The sequence below is a fragment of the Geotrypetes seraphini genome, chromosome 2 (assembly GCF_902459505.1).
Source record: "Geotrypetes seraphini chromosome 2, aGeoSer1.1, whole genome shotgun sequence".
Taxonomy (NCBI): Eukaryota; Metazoa; Chordata; class Amphibia; order Gymnophiona; family Dermophiidae; genus Geotrypetes; species Geotrypetes seraphini.
In genome coordinates this window covers 115,887,456-115,912,905 of record NC_047085.1, presented here as the reverse complement: position 1 = coordinate 115,912,905, position 25,450 = coordinate 115,887,456, and the positions used below count along the sequence as shown (strand labels likewise).

General features: G+C 44.2%; 1 protein-coding gene across 4 annotated transcripts in view; it reads right to left on the bottom strand.

Moving 5' to 3' along the window:
• SDR16C5 (short chain dehydrogenase/reductase family 16C member 5) overlaps window positions 1-21,936 on the bottom strand; it is a 75,988-nt gene extending 54,052 nt beyond the window's left edge. Inside the window, exons 1-2 of one of the 4 annotated variants that reach the window (XM_033934185.1) lie at window positions 21,899-21,936; window positions 19,040-19,386 (exon numbers count right to left, since the gene is read on the bottom strand). In XM_033934185.1, coding sequence (XP_033790076.1) covers window positions 19,040-19,360 — 321 coding nt within the window. In that variant the 5' untranslated portion in view covers window positions 19,361-19,386; window positions 21,899-21,936. Of the gene's footprint in view, window positions 1-19,039; window positions 19,387-21,394; window positions 21,473-21,502; window positions 21,752-21,898 lie in introns of those variants that run through there. The other 3 variants (XM_033934183.1, XM_033934182.1, XM_033934184.1) reach the window with 3 other exon arrangements.
• Window positions 21,937-25,450: the final 3,514 nt, after the last annotated feature.

Sequence of the window (25,450 nt, the reverse complement as noted above, 5' to 3'; positions counted from 1 at the left end):
AGAGGGTGACGACTGTAATATATACCAAACCCCCCCCCCCATTTTTGGGCCATTTTTTTTGGCTCAAAAATCTAGGTTTATATTCAAGTACAGTGGTACCTTGGTTTATGAGCATAATCCATTCCAGGATCATGCTCTTAATCCAAAACGCTCGTTTATCAAAGCAAAGTTCCTCATAGGCCTTAATGCAAACTCAGAAGATTTGTTCTACAACCAAAGTTTGCAATGGTGGCCCAGGGGTGAGTACCTGCCTGCGGGTGCTGCAGCGATTCCAAAGTGGTGCTTTCCTTCCCTCAGGGTCCCCGTGCGGCTGCCCTCCCGCTTCGGCCGATGCCTCTGTCGTCCATCGGCGCCTCCCGGCTCCCGATCCAAGCCGGCCGCCATCCTGAACGAGCATGTGTGCAGCTTCACCTCTCCTAAGTCAGCCACTGCCCCGACAACACGCTCACCACGTACATGCACGCAGGACGTCCTGCGTGCATGAACATGGTGAGCGTGTTGTCGGGGCAGTGGCTGACTTAGGAGAGGTGAAGCTGCACACATGCTCGTTCAGGATGGCGGCCGGCTTGGATCGGGAGCCACCGACAGACGGCAGAGGCATCGGCCGAAGCGGGAGGGCAGCCGCACGGGGACCCCGAGGGAAGGAAGGCACCACTTTGGAATCGCTGCAGCACCCGCAGGCAGGTATTCACCCCTGGGCCACCATTGCTGAGTGCTCGTTTATCGGGGCAGTGCTTGGTTTACAAGACAAAAGTTTGCTGAGTGTTTTGCTCGTCTTGCAAAACACTCACAAACCGGTGCACTCGTAAACCGAGGTACCATTGTATATAGTAAGTTAGGCACTTCTCTGGCACTATTCTAGGTGCAACATTGTGCATTCAAGTTTACAGAATGAAGTGGTACCCTGAGTGACATGCTCCCAAGTGTTCCTGTTGCAGTCTTGCCCTACCCACTTTTATAAAAATCAGCAAGGGAAACCAACGGACAAGGCACAATGTTGGCGTCTTGTGTGACTGCAGAAAGCTAGCTATAGCCCTGCATGTTAGCGTAAGGGACGTAAGAAGCACAGATCTGTGATGAAACAATGGTAGAACAAAAAGAAGACCATACAGATATGTGGAATAAAATAAATTTAATACAACATACGCCTGACATGGCCATGTTTCACCCAAAGGTTGTCAGAGGCAAAACTGTAAATAAAACAATAACGAAAATCAATCGTATATAAAAAAACAATCATAAATCAATCATCTACTATAATAAAATGCTAAGCACGCATGCGCACTCCTACCTGCGTGTTCCGTGATCTGTATGTCCGTGGCCGGCAGGAGTGCGCATGCGCGCTTACAACTGCCCCACACTCGCGGCCCTCCAATACATCGGAGCCGGAGGGAAGGGGGGGTGGGAGGCAAAAAACTCGGCAGCAGAGACGCCATCCCCTCTTTATTTACAGTTCCGAGCTGCTGAAGACTCTCCCCAAAGCCCTGGCGGAGGGTCGGGTGCTGCCCCCGCGCAGGACTAGCGAGTTGAAGGTGTTCCGGGCAGCGGCCAGCGGAGGCTCGAACCTACACAAGCAAAAATCCCTCTCCAACCTCTCCTTCCTCACCGATGCCAAAAAGAAGCCCCGCCACCCCTCCGTGGCACCCGCCCCCCCTCCGTGGCACCCGCCCCGGCCCCGCTATCATGCTCCTTCTCGCATTCCAAGCACTCACTCGACATAGTTGAGAGGAATGGCTGGAGGGCGGCAGTTCCAGAGATTGCAGGAGCAGGAGAGGGAGGAGGAGGAAAAGAAGAAAAGAGAACCACAGACCCATCTTCCTCCTCTTCGGACTCAAAAGTAGAGAAACAGGTGAAGAAGCAGCAGTCCGAGAGGGGGAAAAAGAGCAACACTCTTCAGCGGAGGTGTTAAAAAGGGCTTAGGGTTCTATTAGCTTTTTTTCTATTAGTAGGAGACTGCGCATGTTTCCCCAGCAACGTCCCTGCCTCGGAGGAAACATTGCTGCGGGAACAAAACCTCAGCAGCCAGTCGGCCTCTCTACCTCCGCCTTCAATTTTAAAGAAAGGCAGCGACAAACTGCACTACCCCAACACCGCCATACCAACCTACTGTCTCACTGAGGGGCCCGATCTCGGTAATCGAGGTAACCTGCTGTCATTGACGCCTACACCCACTGTCCGCAGCGGTTGCTTTCTGCACGAGGCGGTTTCCAAATCTTAACAAAATAGCCTGCGCCGAGCCCTGCCATGCTTTCGATTACAAGCTAAACTTCTCAAAGAAGCCTGTTTGGGGAAGGGAAATATTTTGCTTTAATTTGGGTGAAGTGTGTGTGCTGGGGAATCAGTGAACGATCTTACATTACTTTAGGAAAAGGGGGGGGGTGTTGGGAAAGGGGGAAGGGAACAATCTTGCTTCCATTTGGGGAGAGGGGTGTGATTTGTTGGGGACAGGAAACGATCTTGGTTTGATCTGGGGGGAGGGTTTTAATTGAGAACAATAAACTATCTTGGTTTTCTTTGGGAGGAGGGGTGTGATTGTTGGGGATAACGGTGCAATCTTGTTTTGCTTTGGGGGAGGGGTGTGAATATTTTAGTTAAATTTGGGAGAAGTATGTGTGCTGAGGAACAGTACTCCTGAAGGAACTGACAGGGGGGAGGTAAAAGGAAGGGAGAAGGGCTACTGCTGGACAGGGGGAGCAGGGAAGGGGGTACTACTGGACAGGGGGGAGGTAAAAGGGAGAAAGGCTACTGCTGGACAGGGGAGGTAAAAGGAAGGGAGAAGATACAGCAAGAAAGAAAGACTGACAGCCAGCCAGGGAGAGAGACAGTAAGAAGGGGGGGCAGGGAAGAGACAGACAGAGACACATAGGGGGACAGAGACAGAAAGAAAGAAAGGGGGCAGGGAGAGAGAAAAAGAACATAAAGTAAGAAAGAAAGAAACGCCTCAGCGACCCATTGTGTTAAAAGTCTACACATCTATTCTAGCCCCCTTTAATGTAACAGGCTTAAACACTAGTATGTATATAAAAAACTAACATGTATTAACACTAAAAATAACACCAAATAAGTTTCCAAGTTTCTATAATCTTTGATATATCGTTTATCAAAAACATACCTAAACGGTTTACATTTATCAAATATTAAAATAAAATAAAAGTTAAAAATAAAAGTAGAGGGGGTGACAAAAACATGTTAACTTACTAGTACCAAAGGGAAAAAGTGGGAAATGGTGAGAGATTAAATACAATTCTATATACATATACTTGAAATAATTAAATGCATAAGAGCCAGTTACATGAATCAAATAAAAAAAATATATATTATAAACAACCATGCATATAAAGGAGGACCGTGCATGAAAACCAGTGGGCAAAATATGTCAGAAAGGACTTGTCTTGCAGTGGAGAGTATTTTTTTTTTGTCTTGAAATAACATTTTTTAGTCTGGAGAATAGGGAGTCTGCTAGGTATGAACTAATTCTGAAATGTGGCCTCAGACGCTCACCTGTGAGCCAGAATTCTTTGAAAAAGGAAACTAGGATCACAAGGCACAGTCAATGTTTTCATAAGGAGGAGAATCAGAGGCGTAATTCAGCTTATGTACCTGTTACAAAATACAGGCAGAGTCCAAGTGGAGAGGATTTCTAAGGGGCATTCTGTCTGAGGTTTAGGACAAGAACCATAATTATTAGGGAATTCCTTCTTTCATATTACCTTTTGTGTTCTCTTCTCTTAACCCTGCAAAATGTCCTTTTCTCTCTTTCTTCCCCCCCCCAAAAAAAACAAAACAACAAACCTCCCTGAACTACCTCTCTACCCCTCAACTATTCTCACCTCCAAATCTAAAATGGGTAAAGGGATTTATGTAGTTTTAGCTCATGTCTCTGTTGTTCAAGGTGAATTTAACTCAGGTGTTATATGTGTTTTTCTTATCCCCTCCATGCTCTTAGCAGATAAACAATGCAGGTGGGAGGGAGAGGTAGAGTTCTAAAAAGAAAAAGTTGTTACCTTTGCAGCTAAAACCAATGATACCCATGTAGAAATAGAATTCTGAAATGTTCAGTTAATTGACAGCAACATTAAAGGGGGTTTCTGTATGTAAGTTTCTATGCTATAGAAGCTGGAACTCCTTCTCCCATAGACATCCATTGGACCATATTTTTTTGAGGGATCATTTCTCTGGAATTCCAGATACAAGTTTAGCTTATTTTTGAGTTTGTGGGTTTTTTTTTTTAATCTGGCATAACCCCCACATACCACATTTCATCCCATTCTGTTAAATTTTCAGCATTTCTCTAGACACATTACTTTAGATGGGAAAGGACAGACTCAAAAATTATCTGAACCAACTGCTGTAAGCATGTGTGAAAGAAACTAAAAGGGACTATATTTTATATATCTGTATACAAATGCCAAAAGCCTATAAATAAAATTATAGACTTCTGGTAGCTATCAAACAGTGTTGGCTGTTGTTGGGGTAATCAGTTCCTTAACAAGCACTGTGTTAGCCACCTAATACAGGTGGCAGTGTGGAATGAACGTATTGTACTTTACTCTTAAACGTGGAGACATGAGTTACTGCACATTACTGTATTTTTCGGACCATAAGACGTACTTTTTCCATCCCAAAAAGGGGGTGCATCTTATGTACCGAATACAATTTTTTTTAAACACCCGCCCTCGGTACCTTTTTGTAAATGCCGGTGGTTCAGCGTGATCTTGGCAGGAGCCTTCCGTGCTCCTTGCCCCTCCCTCGTTGGATGACTGCCCTTTCTTGATGTAGAGAGCGCCGCCTGCCTGGTCCCACGCTGTTCTCTATGGCAGCAGCTGCACACACTGCTTCCTCGTGCTTTGTAGCCCTGCCCCTTCCTCAGCCAAGATCCACACAGCCTCACCTCTCCCATCTAGTACCCTGCCCCAGTGCTTGTTTCTTTGTGCGTGCTCCCCACTCTTCCTGCTCCACCATTAGTTTCTGGTCAAGGGCTCCACCCCCTGCCGCGGGTTAAGTTTGCTCCTAGAGCCCAGCCCCACCCCTTCTCCACATCCGTTCCCGTTCTCCACCGCCGACTCGTTGCTCTTCTGCTGGCTCCATGGCAAACAGTCAAGGTGGAGGGAAGAAGAAGGTCTACTACTACAACGGTGAGTGACAGGGACGCTGCGGCCTCCCTAGAGCACGGCCAGGACTCTAGGCTCCACAGTAGCAAGGGGGATGGGCTTCTTCACTGGGCCCAGTGGGGGAGTGTCATGGTGCTTGTAGCATGGGGGGAGGAGGTCTGAGGCCCTGAAACACAGGGATCTTCTTTATAGAGGGAAGCCAGCAGCAAGTAACAAAGGCTGCAGAAAGCCCTTCACTCTCTTGAAATGCTCAGCTCCAGAGCCACAAACTCCTGCACTTCCAGTGCTGAAACGCTGCCCTGATGCATGCTCCTGCATCACCCACATGTCCCTAAAGCATCTCATACACAACCCCATGCATCTCCCCCCCCATGTCCTTAAAGCATCCTCATACCACCAGACGCACCTATGTGTAGAGGAGGAACCCCCCCAAAAAAATTGTGAACCAAATTTCTTCTTCTTGGTTTTTCCTCTTCTACAGGTGGGTGCGTCTTATGGTCCAATAAATATGGTATTTATTTATACCTTACATACAAACATCAATTATACTGTAATATAGCCAATTAAAAGAAGACTTCTACTGCATTAGATAATACAACACAGCCACTCTTAATGTCAGCGCAATAACTGCATCACATTAATGTATTTTAACTGCATGACAGATAAATAATTTTTTCTGAGTTAGCTGAACAAGAAACAACCAGGAACAGCTCTTAACAGTCAATGTAGAAGTTTTGCAATTGCGATGCAGTAATTGCTAAACCTTACCACAAGTTCATATAATTGCAAAATCTTACCACACGTTCATAAATAGACTCAGAGTATATGGCACTAAATTAAGGTGGAAAAAGAACCACCAGGGTACAAAAAACAATGAATTAAAAAAAGGTGTGGCACATTTTCTTCCGTTTAACTTATTTGTTAAGGATTCCATAGTTAACTAGGATACTCACTCTGCAGCCTCTCAATCTCTCTCCACACTTCTCTCCCCCTATGATCTCTCCACCCCTGTGAACGCCATTCATTAGGCAGATGGCATTGGAACCCACCAGGGACCAGGCAATCTTGGACCTGCTGCTCACCAACGGTGACAGCATCACAGAGATATCGGTGGGAGACACCCTGACATCCAGCGACCACGACATGGTTTGGTTCCACCTCAAGAAAGGATCCACTAGGCCAAACACATGGACTAAGGTCCTAAATTTTAAGAGAACTAACTTTCAGGACATGGGGGACTACGTTTACAAAGTGCTGCAAAACCAAAGCACAACAGACAAGATAGAGGAATTATGGTCGACTCTAAAATCTACCCTGCAAGGAGCAACCAACATGTACATCAAAACTGAGAGCAAACGACGCAGAAAAAATAGACCACAGTGGTTCTCTGCGGAGATCTCAGAATTAGTAAGGCAAAAGAAAAAAAGCTTTTGTAAACTACAAACAATCACAACGACCGGAAGCTAAAGAAACCTATCTGGCCAAAGCCAGAAAAGTTAAAACGACAGTCAGAGAGGCCAAACTACGGATGGAAGAAAACATAGCTAGGCAAGTAAAGGAAGGGGAGAAATCCTTTTTTAAATATGTTAGTGATAGGAAGAAGATCACAAGCGGTATTGGGCGCCTAAAGAAATCTGACGGCAACTTTACAGACTCGGACGCAGATAAGGCAGAAACACTAAACAACTATTTCTATTCAGTCTTCACCTGCAAAGCACCAGGATCCAGTCCTCAGCTACAGACAAATGGGAATTTGGAAGACCCATTCTGGGACATGGAGTTTACTGAGAGCGAAGTCTTCCAAGAATTATCGAAATTAAAAGTTAACAAAGCTATGGGCCTGGACAATCTACACTCTAGAGTACTTCGAGAACTGAGGGATGTCCTAGCAGAGCCGTTAGCTGTGCTCTTCAATCTTTCCCTGAGTGAGGGAAAAGTTCCCCAGGACTGGAAAACCGCCAATGTTATCCCACTCCACAAAAAGGGATGCAGGTCAGAAGCTGAAAATTATAGACCGGTGAGTCTCACATCAATAGTGAGTAAACTCATGGAGAAGTTGATCAAGAACAGATTGGACACATTTCTAGATGATGAAAGATTAAGGGATCCCCACCAGCATGGCTTTACAAAGGGAAGGCCTTGTCAATCCAACCTGATAAGCTTCTTTGACTGGGTAACAAAAAAACTGGATGGGGGTGAGTCCCTGGATATCGTGTATTTAGACTTTAGCAAGGCTTTTGATAGTGTTCCACACTGTAGGTTATTGAACAAGTTGTACTCGTTGGGACTAGGAAAAACACTAACAGCATGGGTGCAAGACTGGCTTAGCGGCAGACTTCAAAGTGTAATGGTGAACGGTATCCCCTCAAAAACATCAAGGGTGACCAGCGGAGTTCCACAGGGCTCGGTCTTGGGCCCGATGCTATTTAATATCTTTATTAGGGATCTAACTCAGGGACTTCGAGACAAAATTACATTGTTTGCTGATGATGCTAAACTATGCAACATTGTGGGCAGAGCAACCGGGCCCAGCACTATGGAGAAGGACCTGCTTTTGTTGGAACAATGGTCCAGTATTTGGCAACTAAACTTTAATGCCAAAAAATGTAAAGTAATGCACCTTGGGAGCGGAAACCCATGCAGAACATACACCTTGAATGGTGAAAACTTAGCGAGAACCACTGCAGAAAGGGACTTGGGAGTTCTCATCCGAGAAGATATGAAAGCTGTCAATCAGGTGGAGAAAGCTTCAGCAAAGGCTAGACAAATGCTGGGTTGCATCAGAAGGAGCTTTATCAGCCGAAAGCCTGAAGTCATACTACCGTTATACAGATCCATGGTGAGACCTCACCTGGAGTACTGTGTCCAGTTTTGGAGGCCACATTATCAAAAAGATGTGAAGAGAATGGAGTCGATCCAGAGAATGGCCACTAGGATGATCTCAGGACTTAAAGACATCACATATGAAGAACGTCTAACCAGACTGCACCTATATTCTCTCGAGGAGCGCAGAGAAAGAGGAGACATGATAGAAACATTCAAATACATTACGGGTCACATTGAAGTGGAGGAAGAATTATTTTTTCTTACGGGCCCCACGGCAACAAGAGGGCATCCGCTAAAACTTAAGGAGGGAAGATTTCATGGTGACACCAGGAAATACTTCTTCACTGAATGGGCGATTGGTCGATGAAATAAGCTTCCACGCCATGTGGTCGAGGCTAGTAGCATGCTCGACTTCAAAAATCGATGGGACAAACAGGTGGGGATGCTACAGAGATATGCATAAAGGATGGGTACACCAGGGAGGGAGGGTTCTAGAGTGGGCAGACTTGTTGGGTCGCCAGCCCTCTTCTGCCGTCTTATTCTGTTTCTATGTTTCTATCTGTACTCTTCTCCTCCACTGCCACCTCCAGACTTCATCCCTTCTATCTTGCTGCGCCATATAAATGGAACAAACTGCCCGAGTCATTACGTCAGGTGTCATCTCTGGCAGTATTCAAATCCAAGTTAAAAGCCCATTTTTTCGATGCTGCCTTTAATTCCTAACTCCCACTCACCATAAAATTACCATGGCTTTCCTATCATTCTCTCTGCCATAAACCTCCCACCTCTATATGTCCTGTCTGTCCAATTAGATTGTAAGTTCTTCTGAGCATGGACTGTCTATTGCATGTTGATTGTATAGCGCTGCGTATGCTTTTCAGCACTTTAGAAATGATAAATACCGTGTTTCCTCCCATAATATTGTCATATTAATTTGGGGTCAAAAAATAGGGATTATTTTCGGGGGTTGTCTTATTTTTTTCATGTACAACAATCATCTCTCCCTTCCTCTCCTTCACCCCAATTCTTCCTCTTTCCTTTCTCCCCTCCATGTGCAGCATCTTTCCTCCCCTATCACCCATCCCCTTATGCAGCATCTTTCTATCCCTCCCTTCCATCCATCCATCCCCCTGTGTAGCAGAACCCCACTGACTTCCAAATGTGAGACTGACATACCTCCACTCCGATGCCTTCCAAAACAGCAGCAGCGCTCTGAACAGGCTGCTTTGCAGTTATCCCCCACCGGGGCCTTCCCTCTGCTGCATCACCGATGATATCAGTGACGAGGCAGAGGGAAAGCTCCGGTGGGGAAGGCCATTAAGCAGCCTGTTCAGAGCGCTTCCACCGCTGCTGCTTTAGGAGGCCTCAGAGCAGAGGTATTTCAGGTCTCACCAGGGTGGGGGGTTGCTGAATCGACAAGTCCGATTTTTTCAGCAAATTGGACAGGGATGAGTCAGGGAGTGTTGGGGATATTCAGAGTTGATCTTAACTAGGGCTTATTTTTGGGGTAGGGCTTATATTAGGAGCATCTGTAAAAATCATGCTAGGGCTTATTTTCAGGATAGCTCTTATTTTTGGGGAAACAGGGTAGTAGTAATAGTAGTAGAAGCAGCAAACTATATCCTAAAATTTCTAGTGACCCAAGCAACTATAGACTAATGAGCCCAGAGTCTGTCCAGGTAAATGGTGGAAACTAACAAAAATGAGTAGTCAGACAGTATCAGAACAGGCTGATATTTGGAATACCTGTAATGGCCCCTCTAAAGAAGGTCCTATTCTCTACAAACACTCCCCATAGTTCTCCCCAAATCTACGGGTCCTTAAATGTCAAGGACGTCAACATGATGAAAATCTTGCCTAGATGAAGACAGGCTCAACTGTAAGAAACAAATGGTAATGTACCACCAGGCCTTAACAGCCAAAACCAATATTTCTCTGAAACATCAAACAAGCTGCAAATTCAACCAAGCAACTTTTTAAAATAGTAAACAGCCTACTGAAAACCCCACAACTGTACTAGCCCTCTCAGTCGCAAATAACTTGCAATGATTTTGCCAAATATTTCACCAACAAAATTACAGGTTTCCATTAAGACCTGAAGACAGTACCATCAAAGCTCATGAAGAGAATGCTCTTTCCACCCCAGCATGCACAGCCATCTGGGACTCATTAAACCAGGTTGCAGAGGAAACGCTTGAAAAATACCTGAAAGGCCTATGGCCTACAACTTGCCCCTGTGAACCCTGTCCAGCAAATACAACAAGCGAGCTTAGGCCTCATTGAAAGGACCACTAAAATTGTTAACTCCTTGCTTGTGGAAGGGCAGCTATCAACAACACTAAAAAGAGCTGAGGTACACACCCTACTGAAAAAGAGCTCCCTGAAGTCTCTAACATTCCTTTCCTGGCAAAATTTATAGAACAGATAGTCTGCATTCATCTCACTGACTAGCTAACTGAAAGGAATTGGCTAGATCCATGTCAATCTGGCTTCAGACATGGGTACAGAACGGAGACAGTTCTTATGTCCCTTTTTGAAGATCTTCACAGAAACCGTGACAGAGAATCTGCCTCGATATTACTTTTGCTAGATTTCTCAGCAGCCTTCAACACTGTGGATCCATATCATCATGCTTACAAGACTGCCAGAAACAGATATCTGTGACACAGTATTTACACGGTTCAAATCCTATTTGCGAGACAGACCATCAGTTCTGTTCAGCAATAGCACATCATTACCTTGGGCACTGAACTGTGGGGTGCCACAGGGATCTATTCTGTCTCCTGTCTTATTTAATATCTTCCTCAAGCCTATGGCTGAGCCGCTTTGGTCAATTGACATAAAATTCTATAACTATGCCAAAAACGTGTAACTTCTCATATCCACAGCTTTGAGTAAAATGACTGCCACAAACAACAAAAAAACTCTGCCTGAGCCCAAGCAAAACAAAGATTATTTGGGTTCCTAACACAAGTGAACAAATACTTGACTTCAAAATATATTTTGGGAATTATGAACTTCACTTAAAAACCACAGGTCAGGAATCTTGGAGTACTCTTTAGGACTCGCCACTCACTCTGATCTGGCAAATTCAAACTACTTTAAATATTGTCTCTGTCATCTTCTGCAGCTACAAAATCTCTTCCCATATAGTGAAAAGACAAGTCTGACCACAATCTCCCCATATATTGAAAAGACACGTCTGACCACAGTGGTCCATGCCATGATAGCATCTAGACTACTGCGATGCCCTGCACACTGGTCTAACCAAAGAGTTTAGCATTCAGCTGCAACTAAATTCAGAATGCTGCACAAAGTGCAACCACATCACACCCTTCCTGCATAAACTACACTGGCTACCAGTACCTTACAGGGCTAAATCTAAATCTTTTTGATTTTCAAGGTCCTCAGACAAAATGGGTCACAATTCTTAAACAACAAGTTAACCTTCTATATACCGTCAAGATCCTCTCAAAGAGCATCACTATCTGTACCCTCATCAAAAGAAATTGTACGATGGTGATACTCACCAAAAAGCCTTCTCAGAAGTAGCTTCTATACTCTGGAATTTACTTCCAGAAGGTGTATGTCTAACTCCACACTACCTCAAAAACAGGTGGAAGCCTAGCTCTTTACCCAAGGCTTTAATACATGAGGTAATTGACTATACACTCATTCTGCACCAGGACTAGCTTGCTACACACACTCACTAATTAACTGGATAAACAACTTGCCTTAATTTTAGCCTCCTGTTTTGTTTATCCCACTACAAACTGTACCACCCATCTTGTCCCCATCTAATATCTGCATTTGACCCCTTGGCAACAGGATAAGCTGTATTATGGAAAAACATTCGCGTCATATGTTATTTGAATGTTCCAATTTGTGCTTATTATATGCTTCATAAGTATTATGTCTCCCTTTTAGTATGTATTACATTTACCCCCGCGAATTTTAAAAAAAAAAACGCAAATGCGGTTTTTCACTTGTCTAAAAGGCAGAGGAGGTAGGTGAGGGTAGATGGAGCACCGGCGGGTGAAGAAAATCACTCGCGGTCTGCTCCAACCGCCTCTTCCTGTAGTAAAGTCGGGCTACACCAATCAGGAGCTGCTTTGACATGCAGCTTCCGATTGGTGTAGTCCGACTTTATAACAGGAAGAGGCGGTCAGAGCAGACAGCAAATGAGTGAGTCCGCAATTCGCAAACTGTATGTCTTATTTGAATTTGTGCAGTTAAGTCAACTGTTTCATGATAGTCCTAACTTTCAGTTTACTGATTTTGGGGGGTATCGCCGCTGTTCCGGGGGAGGGGGGAAGGGTGTGTTCGCTGCGATGCAGCGGGAGAGAGAATGGGCTTTATAGCAGTCTCTGACTGGCACCTCTGGGACAGTTGCTTACTTTTGCCGCCAAAAGCCGATGCCGCTTTTAGAAAATGGCTAGGCATTTTTTAAGAATCCACCGGAGGGCTCATTTCAATGTTGAAGAGCCCATTTGCATGCCATTGTCCCTATTGACAGAGATAATCTGCTGTTAAAATGTGTACAGGCTAAACCGTTGGTAAACAGTTTAGAAACGGCGTTCTGAATTCTCAATACTGCTCTGCAGCTTTTTAACTTCTCCATCAACACAACTTTTATTTTGCAGTGTTTCCATCTATAGAATCATTCCTCTTGTCAGTGACAGCGTATGATCATGGTAAATACCCACTCAGTAAAAGAAAAGGCAAGGATAATGTCCAATTCAACCCAAACAAATTTTTTCCCCTTGTCATTCTCTAGGCTCTACCACGAATCGATTTCAACTATGTGCGGGCGAGCGGGGTGACAATCAGGTTGATGTAGCCATCATAGCGCAAGCGGGCACGGGGTATGGCTCTCAAAAGAAATCTTAATTTTTGTACTGCTGATCTTTGGCTCTTTTAACTAATAAGTTTGCCTACCACTGGGCTAGTGGTTCACCAACCTCCTCATTTGACTAATTGATTCCCTGGTGGAAGTTCTGGAGGCTACCACTAGGAGTCAGTGGCTGCCATTTTGCCAAAGTGAGGCACAAGAGCAAAAGTCAGGATCATTTCTGCTCTCATTTCTCTGAACCCCCAGCTATTTTAGAAGGGCTATTCTTAAGATATGGCAGCAAAAAGAAGACAATTCATGTTGCTTCAAAATACAGTATTCTACCAAAGGTTCCATTAACTTTTTAGCTGATACACAGTGTCAACGTTCAGTTGAATGAACTGTGGTAACATGAAGCAATCCTCCTTAATCAACTGGGAAGTAAGACTTTTCCACCTTTTGAGTAAACCACAACTTTTCTTCCAGTTATGTGTGGTCTGTAGAATCAAAGAAAATACAATTGTTATAAGTTATCAATTGCAGTTCAACATAGCAAGGGGGAGAGTGTGGCACACTGGTTATAGCTACAGCCTCAGACAGACAGGGAAAAATGCTTGAGTACCTGAATAAAATTCATGTAAACGGTTCTAAGCTCCCAAGGAAGGAAGGAATGAGTGAGTGAATGAATGAATAAATAAATAGGACTGAAGAATGAGGAGGGGGGAAATGGATCCTGAGCCCGTTTTTGGGCACCAAAACATATCTATCTACAGAGGAGAAAAAGGTTAAAAGAAAAGGTTGTTGGTGGTGGTGGTGGTGGTGGTGGTAGAGAACACAAGTAAAGCCTTGCCACAGACCAAACCCTCTCCCCCATTATTTGTATAGACACAGTAGATAAAGGGAGATTCATCCTTTGCCTCCCTACCCCCAAGGGCTTACAAGATTTTATGCTGTTTTTCCTGTGCTGATGTCTTATTGCATTAGGCACTAGTAAAGTATATATATATAGCACAGAGTATTGTAGACTATAAACTTTCCAGAGACAGAAACACCTATTCTACCTGAATGCAACTTATCTTTAGCTACTACTGGAAAAGGTGTGAACTAAACCACCAAGTGCTACACAACTTTGTACTGTGAAGTTGAAAATAAAGAACTTTTACTAACTGATAAAGTACATGCACTCTGGACCTTGAGATTCTACCAACTCAGAAAAAAGATAAGTGCTCTATGATTAGATGCAGGACAGTGCCAAATATTTGCATACCCTTTTGAGGCTTTAATAGTTGGGGGGCAGTAAAAATTCCTTTTCTGACTGTCTCCCCAAGCTAGTAGCTCTCTTCCTTTACCCAAGATTTAAACACTGCATATTCCTTCACTAGTCCCTCACTATTTACGTAAAGGCATTTTGACTAAAAGATTAGGGTGAGATATAACAGCGGGATCTGGATAGTCCCTATTGTCGCTCTCAATCACACCCACCCCTTCATTCATTGCCCCCTCTAACTAATAAGTCAACACACTCAATTATAGAAAATAGCCGCAGCTCTATTTATTGATCAACAATACTAAATAAATTAACATTGCATATATTAGCATTCATTAACAAATTAAACATCAATTAACAACATCAGCAAGCTCCTCCCGAGCAGCATATTGCCCCCAAACCCCACCACAAACAGCAAGAGTCTGAGGGGTGGCATAACCTCATGCCCCTTTAATCGGGTCACCTGACCCCCAATGCATGGCTCATCGCCGGATGAGCCCCAGCACCCAGTAGCTCGGGAGACCCGCTCTCTTGAGCTACCAATTACCTACCAAAAACACGGGCGGGCAGGTGGGGAAAAAAGCCACTCTGGAGGACCCTGAAAGGAGCCAAGTCCTCCAAGGTCCCGGCTTTATAACCTCACCCCTGCGCCGTCCATCATTCTTATGCCCTTTCGGCGCGAAATTCCCCTGCCTTATCCTTCTTATATTAACGTTCCCCAACAACACTCCCCCCCTCCCCCCTCGGACTTGTCTCAATGGGCGACATGCGGGCCTCCCAGCCCCGTGTTACCCTAAGCCTGTTGAGACAAGCTCTCGGGCTACACTTAAAATTGGGTTTCTTACCATTTAGCATGTACTATGCTTTACTAAAAGGGCTCCTAAACCTTTGTGAAACAGGAGCTGCAGGATTAGGCAGGGGAATAAGACTGACAGTGACTACAGACTAGTGTCCCGTAAACTTTTTTGGTGCTGCAACATACTAAACCCGGTGCCGCAGACGGAAGGCATCTGGAAGTGCACGGACATCTATGCAATGACATCAAGTGCATGTGTGGTATCATCACATCGACACCCACACATGCGCGGAGGCCCTCTGGCCACGCCCATGAACCCGTTACTTCACGGGTGGGGGGTCCTGGAGAAGAGACATCGGCGCCGGCTGACTGCCTACAGGACATGCCTCTTGTTGCGAGAGGCATGTCCTGTAAGCAGTCAGCCGGCGCCTCTCCACTTTGCCGGTGTCTCGCGGCACACCTGGAAGCTGCTGGGGCACAAAGTTTGCAATACACTGCTATAGACAGAGAGAAGGCAGTATTAGGATAGTGTTCAAAGGAAATTGCCCAGGAAACTTAATCACTAGCTGGGTTACTTACCCAGGCTGAAAATTTCCCTTTCTTTAGCATGCACACATTTGTTAGCAGTGGATGTTCAAAGGGAAGCTCAGCCCACATTTTCAAGGGAATCTCTATTCAAATGACAGAAAAACATACACAAGTGCATGTGCTCTCTCAGGCAATGCTCCCACCTCTATACTATCATTGCTGCCAATTCTTTAACTCAGCTTTCACATTCTCCCATTCTTCTTAAATTCCTACTGCCTTTCAACAATCCCATCCCGACAGAATATTCACTAGTTTCACAGCTTTCTCCAAAATAGTGCTGCCCAATTCTCGATTCACCAATTCAGTTTGGCTGAATTGATTCGAATCAATTTATTTTTGGGGGGGAGAAAAAAAAAATCAGACATCGATTCAGGCTTGCTCTTGAGCTTTCCCTCTGCCAGAGTCCTTCCTTTTGATGTAACTTACTATTTTGTGAAACAGGAAGTTGCATCAGAAGGAAGGACTCGGCAAAGGGAAAGCCCAAGAGTAGGTCTGTGAGGATCAGCAGTGAGGACTGAGAAGGTAGTGGGGTAGGGTGCTATGCTGCATCCTCTGCTTTCGCTGTTGGACCAACAGGGGGGGGGGGAACTATGGCTGCTGCAGCTATTGGACCCACATATGGGGGGGGGGGGGGGTGCTGCTGCTGCCAATGGACTCAGGCTGGAAGTTGGAGGAAAGAAAGAGAGGATTGCTGGACCCGCAAGAGGGTTGTGTGATTTGACTGTCTGAGGCTGGAATTGATGGGAAGAAAAGAGGGATAGGGCTAGAGGAAATGGAAGAGAGGTAGATACTGCACTGAGGCTGAAACTAGAAGGGAGAGAGAAGGAAGATGGATAGTGAGCATGGAGAAAGAAGAAAATTTCAAATGTGCAAGAGACCCTGACACTCATTTTTCATTTTTAGGAAATGAAAATCTCACCCGCTTCCCTTCTGTATCATGTCTAGTTTATTAATATTTTATCATGTATGTTTTGCCCCCTTTTTAAAAAAAATAATTTTTTAGAATTATATGATGTAAACTAGTGTTTCTCAACCTTTTCAAGCCAAGTACCCCCTAAGCCTAACAAATACCAACTGAGTACCCCACTCAAACTCCACCCCCATAATAATTGTAATGCTATTTCTTCCATCCATTTTTCATATATACACACACAATATAATCTTATTAATACATAACCACAAAATTAAAAAAGAACACAAAGCACACTGTATGCAGAGAAAATGTTAATTATCATTTATATTCAAGGGTTTTTCAAAGATGTCAAGATAGATGACTTCAAAAATATGCAATGCCACCTCAGTAACAACCATAGAAAAATAGACAAATATAGTGCAAAATATAGACAGAAGATATAAATTCTCAAAACTGACACATTTTTGATCACTAAATTGAAAATAAAATCATTTTTCCTACCTTTGTTATCTGGTGATTTCATGAGTCTCTGGTTGCATTTCTTTCTTTTTTCCTTCCTTCCTTTCCTCCAAACCTCATTCCATTCCCCAAACATCTCTCTCTGTCCCTCCATGAGTCCAACTTTTCTTCCTCCCTCATCCCCCAGATCAATTTTCACCACTGCCCATTTCTCCTTCTATCATCCCTCTCCAACACCATGCCACATTTCTCCCTCCATCACTATGCCCAACTCCATCACTCCTCCCCCTTGCATCCCCTTCAAAATCTATCTCTTTGTTCCCTCTCCACCATCATATCCAACATTTCTTCCTTTCATCCTTCTATTTCCCCATGCATCTCTACCTCACTCCTCTCTATGCCCAATTTTCCTCTTCCTTTCCCCATGTACATCATCTCTTTCCCTCTCACTCACACACTCAGGCCCAATGATATTTGTGCCTCTACATAGCATTGAGTCAGGTGCCACCATTTTCCAGAATAGTAGTATGGGGAAGCAGGAGTGAGAGTTCATCACTCTTGCCTCCTGACTTTGAAGGTGAGGGGGTTTTTTTTCGGGAGGGGGAGGAATTCTGTTTAGACACCTAGGACTAGATTCACTAAAGATATCGACTCAATTGCTGTTGGCCGATTTTCACTATCTACAGCAATCAGGTTTTAGGATCGGTAAAACCCAATGCTAAATAGCCAAGCATTGTAAGTGAATCAATCGCTTGGCTATTTTGCATGGGGTTTTACTAATTTGCATGGCCGGATCAGAAAATGGGCAATAGAGGGGAAAAACACATGGTAGGTCGTTTAGTGAATCGGATTGGTTAGCAGCAATCATCGCTAAACCTGTGGAGGGAAGGAGGAAGGGGTGGAACAAAGACTGGAAGGCAGTGATGGGGAGGAGGCACGGACTCGAGACATAGGAAGGAAGGAAGGAGGAAAGGGGCACTAACTTGGGACATAGGGGGGAGGGAGGGAATAGAAAGGGACATTTGGGTCTGAGTGTGTGAGTGAGAGGGAAAGAGATAAAATACCCTGGGGGCCCACTTGGACCATATGTTTTAGGTTAATTTTCTAATACTAATCTTTCTTTCTACATTCAGAGTAAGATTAGCATGAGAAAAATGAGTATCCCTCTGCAGCCAGCAGTAGGGCAGCTTACTTCATCAGTCTCAGAGGTTCACAGTTCCCTTGCTCAGCGAGTCTGTAGCTCCTGCCACACTTGCTACCACTCAGATCCAGGATTTCTGTGGTCATTTCCTGTTTTCCTCCACACACATACATCCACTATGGGCAGCTTCCACTTCTGCATATACGAAGTGGATAGGGAACATACTGGAGGCAAGAGGCAAAAGGAGACGAGAGAATGAGCCATGGAGGGCCAGTATACCCATATTAATCAATACTGTGCTGTTCTGGTAGTGGTTATATGGAAGATGAATTGGAGGCTCTGTGGTTCTGAAGCCTCCATGTGCTTTGTGCAATCCTCACATTTTTCCCTCCAATTCATCTTCCATATAACCACTACAGTTTTCTATGGACAGACAAAGCTTCAAACTCCATTCCAAGCCTGTTGAGGTATTTCTTATTTCAAAACATGCGTGAATGCCAAGTCATAATGCTAATTAACCCTGTCTGGCCACAATTGAAGGAGCTTTGCTCAAATTGGAGACGCTCAGCATCACCAGAGCTGACCAGTATGGCACCAGACATACAGGAACCTATACTCATGGCTCAAACTCAAAGATTCATGGCCTCTAGAAAACAACTGATCAACTAGAAGTTGTTACTTGTAGCATGTGCGTTTAGAAATATAAGCAAGTTAAAATATGAGAGAATGAATGTGGAGTGTTTGGGGTCTAGTATGATATTCAATAATGTGTGGAGCCCATTGACTGCATATGTTGAATTACAATGAATGTCAGGTATCTCCCATTTTACAGATTCCTTACATATCCAGGGGATTGGGTGGGGGGAGGGGAAGGTATTTGGGATTGCTAAAGGTATTTATCTATAATATTGCAATAATATTGCACATGCAGTATAATAGTTCTGTGAGGAAGGGAGGGAGAAAAGGATTGGTAATGTATTAATTTTGTGTATTTTAAGTGCGTTATATATAATGCTGTTTAATATAGTTGTATTGCACTGTCAAAATTTGAAAATCAATAAAGAATTAAACAAACAAACAAAAAATATAAGCAAGTGAACAAATTACCTGATCAGCCACTTTGTAAATATCTTGCCGTTTGCTGCAGTCACATATGTAAGTGTGTACTCTTGCTGAACCAAGTTCTTTGGCCAGCCTACATGTCTCCTCATTGCCTTCACGGTTGACGTCCCAGAGAACCAAGGTAGCTCCACGACTGGCAAATTCTAAGGCTAATAGCCTTCCTATTCCACTTCCAGCTCCCGTTATGAGCACTATTTCACCAGCTACGTTCTTTTTTCGAATAGGAATAAACCATAAAAATATAGCTTCAAGGATATAATATACTGTTAGCACCAGAACTTTCAGTGTTTCTAGAAAGAAGTTCATCTTCAAAATGTTTCTGTTAAAGATACCTGTTGAGAAATATGTTATAATATTAATATTAAAAATAAGACATCGTATCTCAATTTATTCTTTTTTTTTTTAGTTCCCATGTCACTTCTTTCATATTCACCTAGAACAGAATTTACTTCCAAAATAAATGTACATAAATATCACAGATAGGGGGTATAACACATTTTAAACAGTAGCCCATGTTGATTTTGCTTTGTTAATGCCAGTTATTAATAACTAGACATATTACAGATAAACAGCATGAGTTAGTAGTAAAACAATATACAGTGATGCCTTGGAATTCAAACTTAATCCGTTCCAGAACCCAGTTCGAGTTCCAAAACGTTCGAGTTCCAAGACAATTTTTCCCATTGAAAATAATGGAAACTGGATTAATCCGTTCCTGGGTCCCACAGACTCAAATTTTAACAGTAAATACACTGGATTTTAGGGGCAGAAACACACACATACAATGTGCAGGGCTCCAAAGCAGAGTTCAGATTCTGGGGCAAAATTTACTACAAAAAAAAGTTCAGATTCCAAAACGTTCACGTTCTGGGGCATTCGGATTTCGAGGTACCACTGTATCTTAATGATGATAATGATGCCCCTTAATACCTACTCTACTTAGAGCAGTGGTCTCAAACTTGCGGCCCGGGGGCCACATGCGGCCCTCCAGGTACTATTTTGAGGCTCTCGATATGTTTATCATAATCAGAAAAGTAAAATAAAACAGTTTCTTGATCATATGTCTCTTTAGCTATAAATTACAATATTATTATTAAGACTTAGCCAAAAGGAAAGATTTATATATATAAAGAGTTTTACCTCATGCAAAATTGTCATTTCTTTAATAAGACATTAACTATTTTTTTCTGAAGCCCTCCAAGTACCTACAAATCCAAAATGTGGCCCTGCAAAGGGTTTGAGTTTGAGACCACTGACTTAGAGCAAACAAAGGGGGGGGGGGGTCTTTTACTAAAAGTTAGGGTATGTTGTTAACTGCCATAGCTCTCATTTTATTCCATTGAGTCCTGCCGCAGACAATATGCACTAATATTTAGTAAAAGATTCCCTAACTCAGTGGTCTATAACTGCATGATCCACTACTGTTTCTTGGAAGAATACTGCAGGGAACCTTCTTCAAAGTTCTAGGAAGCCAGTGGCCATAGGAGCCAGCTCTGTGGTGTTTGACCCTCCTCCCAATACTGAGAAAAACTCCTTGCCTGTCCCTAAAAGGGCTCATTCCTATCCTCTAATCATTCTGAAAGGTTGGCTCCTATGCCAGTGACTAAAATAATACCTGTAAAGCATCAATACTGCATAAACAGCAAATATGTAAAGTCAGAACAAACATTTTCGATTTTCTATTAAAACCAAAATAGTACTATAGGACCCCCCCCCAAAAAAAAAAAAAAAAAAACCCAAAAGAAAACAACAGTAACAATCTATAGTTGACTTGATCTATAGTTTTTTTGATGTGAGACGCTGGTAGCCTCTTTACATTATCATTATTATGTTTTATTTGATGTTCTCTTTGTTGTAATGTATGTGACTGTTTGTATATGTACCCGCCTTGGGAAAGGCAGTGTATAAATAAATAAATACAAAAATATAGTGAATGGAAACCTAGGAATTTACTCAGAGTCCTACTGTTGATTAAAGGCATCACCCCCCTCTTCAATTGATTTTTCTTGCTTTAGTACTATTAAAGGGGGAAAAAAGGGAGGAATTATAGGAAAGCGCAAAGATCTAGAGCGCATAGTTGTTTTTTTTTGCAGGAACTACAACAGCTGCTACAGCGTTTTGAAAAAAAAAATATCCCTCGGCACAAAACACGGCAGCTAAACTCTGGCTCGTGCAGCTTCTCCCGCTCCAGCAGGAAACTCAAGCCAGCTTGCCAGTCTAGAAAAGAGCTCCAAACGTCCCCAAATCTTTTGGGTTGTTTCCTTTAATATTAACAAAAGGAAACCAAACCCAACAGCCCCGCCCCTTATCCTGGAAATACGAGACAGCAAATTAAAAGACCTGACGCGGACGTCCTCGCTCCCCACTCCCGTCCCTTCACAGCGTTCGTTTCCCCTTTTTTATGGGTAAAAACAATAGTGTATACTAGACACCACACAACCCACCCACCTGATACCGAGGCTGCTCCAACTAATTCAACCGCGCTCACATACACTAGTAATGATAGCAGGACGCCACTACCCCACAAAAAATGGCCTATCAAGGCCTACCCAGAACAAAGACTCCTCCTCCGCCCTCAGATCACACGGGATCAGCAAACAGGAATCAGCAGAAAAGGATGGTAAAACCAAAGTCCGGCAGAAGCAAATATGCTCTGCCTCACCCCCCCCCCCCCCCACCGAGTGTAAAGAGAATGAAAATAGTAAAAATAATGAAACAGAAAACAACCCAACCAGCGGGTGATTACCACACGATTAGGCGTCCGAAGGGAAACAGGATCTTCCAGTGAGGTTGTTTCGGTTTCTAAGTGAAAAAACAGAAATGAAAAAAAGATGAAGACAATACCTTTTTTAAAAATTTTCTTTATGTGTACCCTTCTTCTCCACCGCCAATTCCAGACTAGAGAGTTGTGGGGGGACAGAAATCCCACCCGTCCCTGCAAGGAATCCCTCCGTCCCCGCCCGTCCCTATAAACTTCACAAATAGTTATTTCATTTAATTATGTTACTGAATTAAAGGCTCTGGTAGAGACCCATTTACAAATAAGCAGACTTTCTTAATTAGGAAATATTAATTGGGAAGAATACTTACTTTGTAAACGTGTTTCTACCAGAGCCTCTAATGTAAATACAGTCAAACCTCGGTTTGCGAGTAACCCGGTTTGCGAGTGTTTTGCAAGACGAGCAAAACATTATGGCAAAACGTGTCTCGCAAACCGAGTGTTGACTTGATTTGCGAGCACCCCCCCCCCCCGATAACCGGCATCGCTCTCCCCCGCTCGCAAAGGGCCCCCCCCGCTCGAATCGGCACCCCCCCCGCGAGAACAGGAACCCCCCACCCGACCAACTTTAACTCACCCCCCCCGTTTGGCACCGGCACGCAGCCCACAAGTGCCAGTGCCGGTGCCACTTGAAGATCTTCTTCTTCCCAGTCTCTGCCAGCTTTGAGCATGCATCTGCGCATGCTCGCAAGAATTAGAAGGGCTTGAGCATGCGCAGATGCATGCTCAAAGCTGGCAGAGACTGGGAAGAAGAAGATCTTCAAGTGGCACCGGTACTGGCACTTGTGGGCTGCGTGCCGGTGCCAAAGGAGGGGTGAGTTAAAGTTGGTCGGGTGGGGGGTTCCTGTTCTCGCGGGGGGGGGGGAAGAGGGGGTGCCGATTCAAGCAGGGGGGGGGGCCTTTGCGAGCGGGGGGGAGCGGTTCTCGTGCCAGTGCCAGACGGGGGGGTGAGTTAAAGTTGGTCGGGCGGGGGGGTGCCTGTTCTCACGGGGGGTGCCGGATCACGCGGGGGGGGGACTTTGCGAGCGGGGGGGGACTTTGCAAACAGGGGGGGAGCAGCGCCCTGGCCTCGGGGGTGGGGGGGTGGGAATGTATCAAAGCGAGTTTCCATTATTTCCTATGGGGAAACTCGCTTTGATAAACGAGTATTTTGGATTACGAGCATGCTCCTGGAATGGATTATGCTCGTAATCCAAGGTACCACTGTATAAAATTTCAGCTGATGAGAACCCCCCCAAGCTGTCAGCTGAGGACTTCCTTTGCAGTTGTCCAAGCTTGGCAGGAAGCAGTAGCGTCCCTGAGTCACATATGCTAGCACCTCAGTGGATCAAGGATGCTGCCAGCGACTGCTGTGCTTGGTGGAGGGGAATTCTGGCCATCTCTAGAGGAGGTCCTCTGCTGGTGGTGCTTGGGGATCCCCACCAGCCACAGCAAGGGTCAGCAAATACTTCAACACTGTAGAAATAAAACCGGAAATGCATTTCCTTTTCTTTTAAACACAGTGCAAAGACATCTGCTATATACATTTCCCAAAGCTAACATATTTTAGTCAATAAATTCTGTTTTTTACCTTTGGTGTCTGGAGACTTATTTTTCCAACAAGTTTCTTTTTTCCACTTTCCCATCTTCTGTAAATTCTTCTGTTGCTGTCCATTGGTTCCTCCTACCATGGACCAGCATTTATCCCTTTCTCATCTTTCGCCCCTGCCCAACATTTCTCCTTCTATCACCCCTCTCCAGCACCATGCCACATCTCTCCCTCCATTCCCTTCACCACTATGTCCAACATTCCTCCTTCTTGAATCCATTTCAATCTGTCCGTTCCACTACAATATTTCTCCCTCTCATCTGTACCTCCCTCCCTCCCTATGACCAGAAATTTTCCTCTTTCTTCCATTCCCCATGTACACCATCTCTTTCCCTCTAACTGACACACTCACGCCCAATTCTCCCTTTTCTATTCTCTCCCCCACCTCAGCATCACTTTCCCTCCCTTCTTCCGTCCTCTCTCCCAAGTTTATGCCATTCAACAAGGGTATGGATGTGAAAACTAGCTAACTAGCTTGCTATAAAAAGCAGAGGCCTGTAGACAGTTTCCCTTCCTTCCTTGCCTCGTTGTAATGCACAGGAACACCCCCCAAACCCTCCCCCCCAAACAACAAAAAACTACAACTCAAGCAGCCAATCTGTCCTCTTTCCATTAATGTTGCTTCTCTCTTCTTTTCCCTGCCTTCTGTATTCAAAAATTCACTCTCTTCTGTGTCCCGCGTTTGGGCCCCTCTCACGTCCCAACTGCTTCCTCCTAATTACAATGCATGCGTGCCCACTTGCTTGCTCCCTCCCATTCTGCCCCCTCTCGCAAGACTCGCTAATTCCTTCTTTCCACTCCTTTGTGGCATGCGAGGCGCACGACAGAACCATCTCACCACCTCTCCCGACGTTACTCAGAGCAGCACATCTTCACAATCAGCTCTGACGTCGAGGGAAGACTTCTGGGTCAGCTAGTGTGGACTCGGGAGCGCTGTATGCTACAGGAAGGCAGGAAAAAAAGATGAGCCACTCGGCTCAAGCTGCCTCCAACCCCGCGGGATCCCCATGACCTGAGGGGGCGTCACCATGGGATTCCCGCAACCTGAAGGGGGAACCCGCGGGATTACCATCGTTACCATTCCCGTGCAGCTCTCTATTCCAGACGTCGTTCCTTTCACCTCGCTGCCCTGTATGCCTGGAATAGACTACCTGTGCCCGTGCATTGTAGTAGTAGCATTCATTACCTTTAAAAGTGGACTAACATCCTACACAGCTACTGCTGACTCCACTTTTCTGTTTCTAGAGGATAATGGTGACGGTAGCCATTGATTGTGGTGCAAAGGCACAGGATGTTAGATAACTTTATTGGTAAGACAATGTTTGTATGTAGAGAAACTGTTATGAATGTTGTTGTTAGGTCAATTATTAAATGACCAGAAACTATATGGGAAAATTACCACAGTGAGAGATGTTCATAAAAAATAATGGAGAAAAAGACCTCAGTATTTCCAGGGATCAGTATCTCCTGGAAGTCTCTATGTCAGCTTCAAAGCTGCTATAGGAAATGCATCCTTGGTCAGAAAAAATACTCCATTTATTTTATTGAAATTCTCAAAACTTTGCAATATAATCAGTTCGCTTTCAATATTTAAAAAAATAATTCAAGAAAGAAAATCTTTGAAGCAGTAGCTCTTTTTCTTGATAGTTTCCCCTGATGCAGTGATTTAGCAAAACAGGGCCTTGTCTGGAAATCTATGGATCACTATAACATTATCCATTTCCAGGAAGAAAAGAACAATATGAGACACTAGATGCATTTGTAATATGCTGTTCTCTGCTTTGATTTTTATAACTACCGGAGATGAAAGATTTTCACAGGTTTTCTTCTTTCTTGAATGATTTTTTGAATATTGAAAAGAAACTGATTATATTGCAAAGTTTTGATAATTTCAATAAAATAAATAGAGTTTTTTTCTGACCAAGGATGCATTTCCTATAGGAGCTTTGAAGCTGACATAGAGACTTCCAGGAGATACTGATCCCTGGAAACACTGAGGTCTTTTTCTCCATTATTTTAATGAACATCT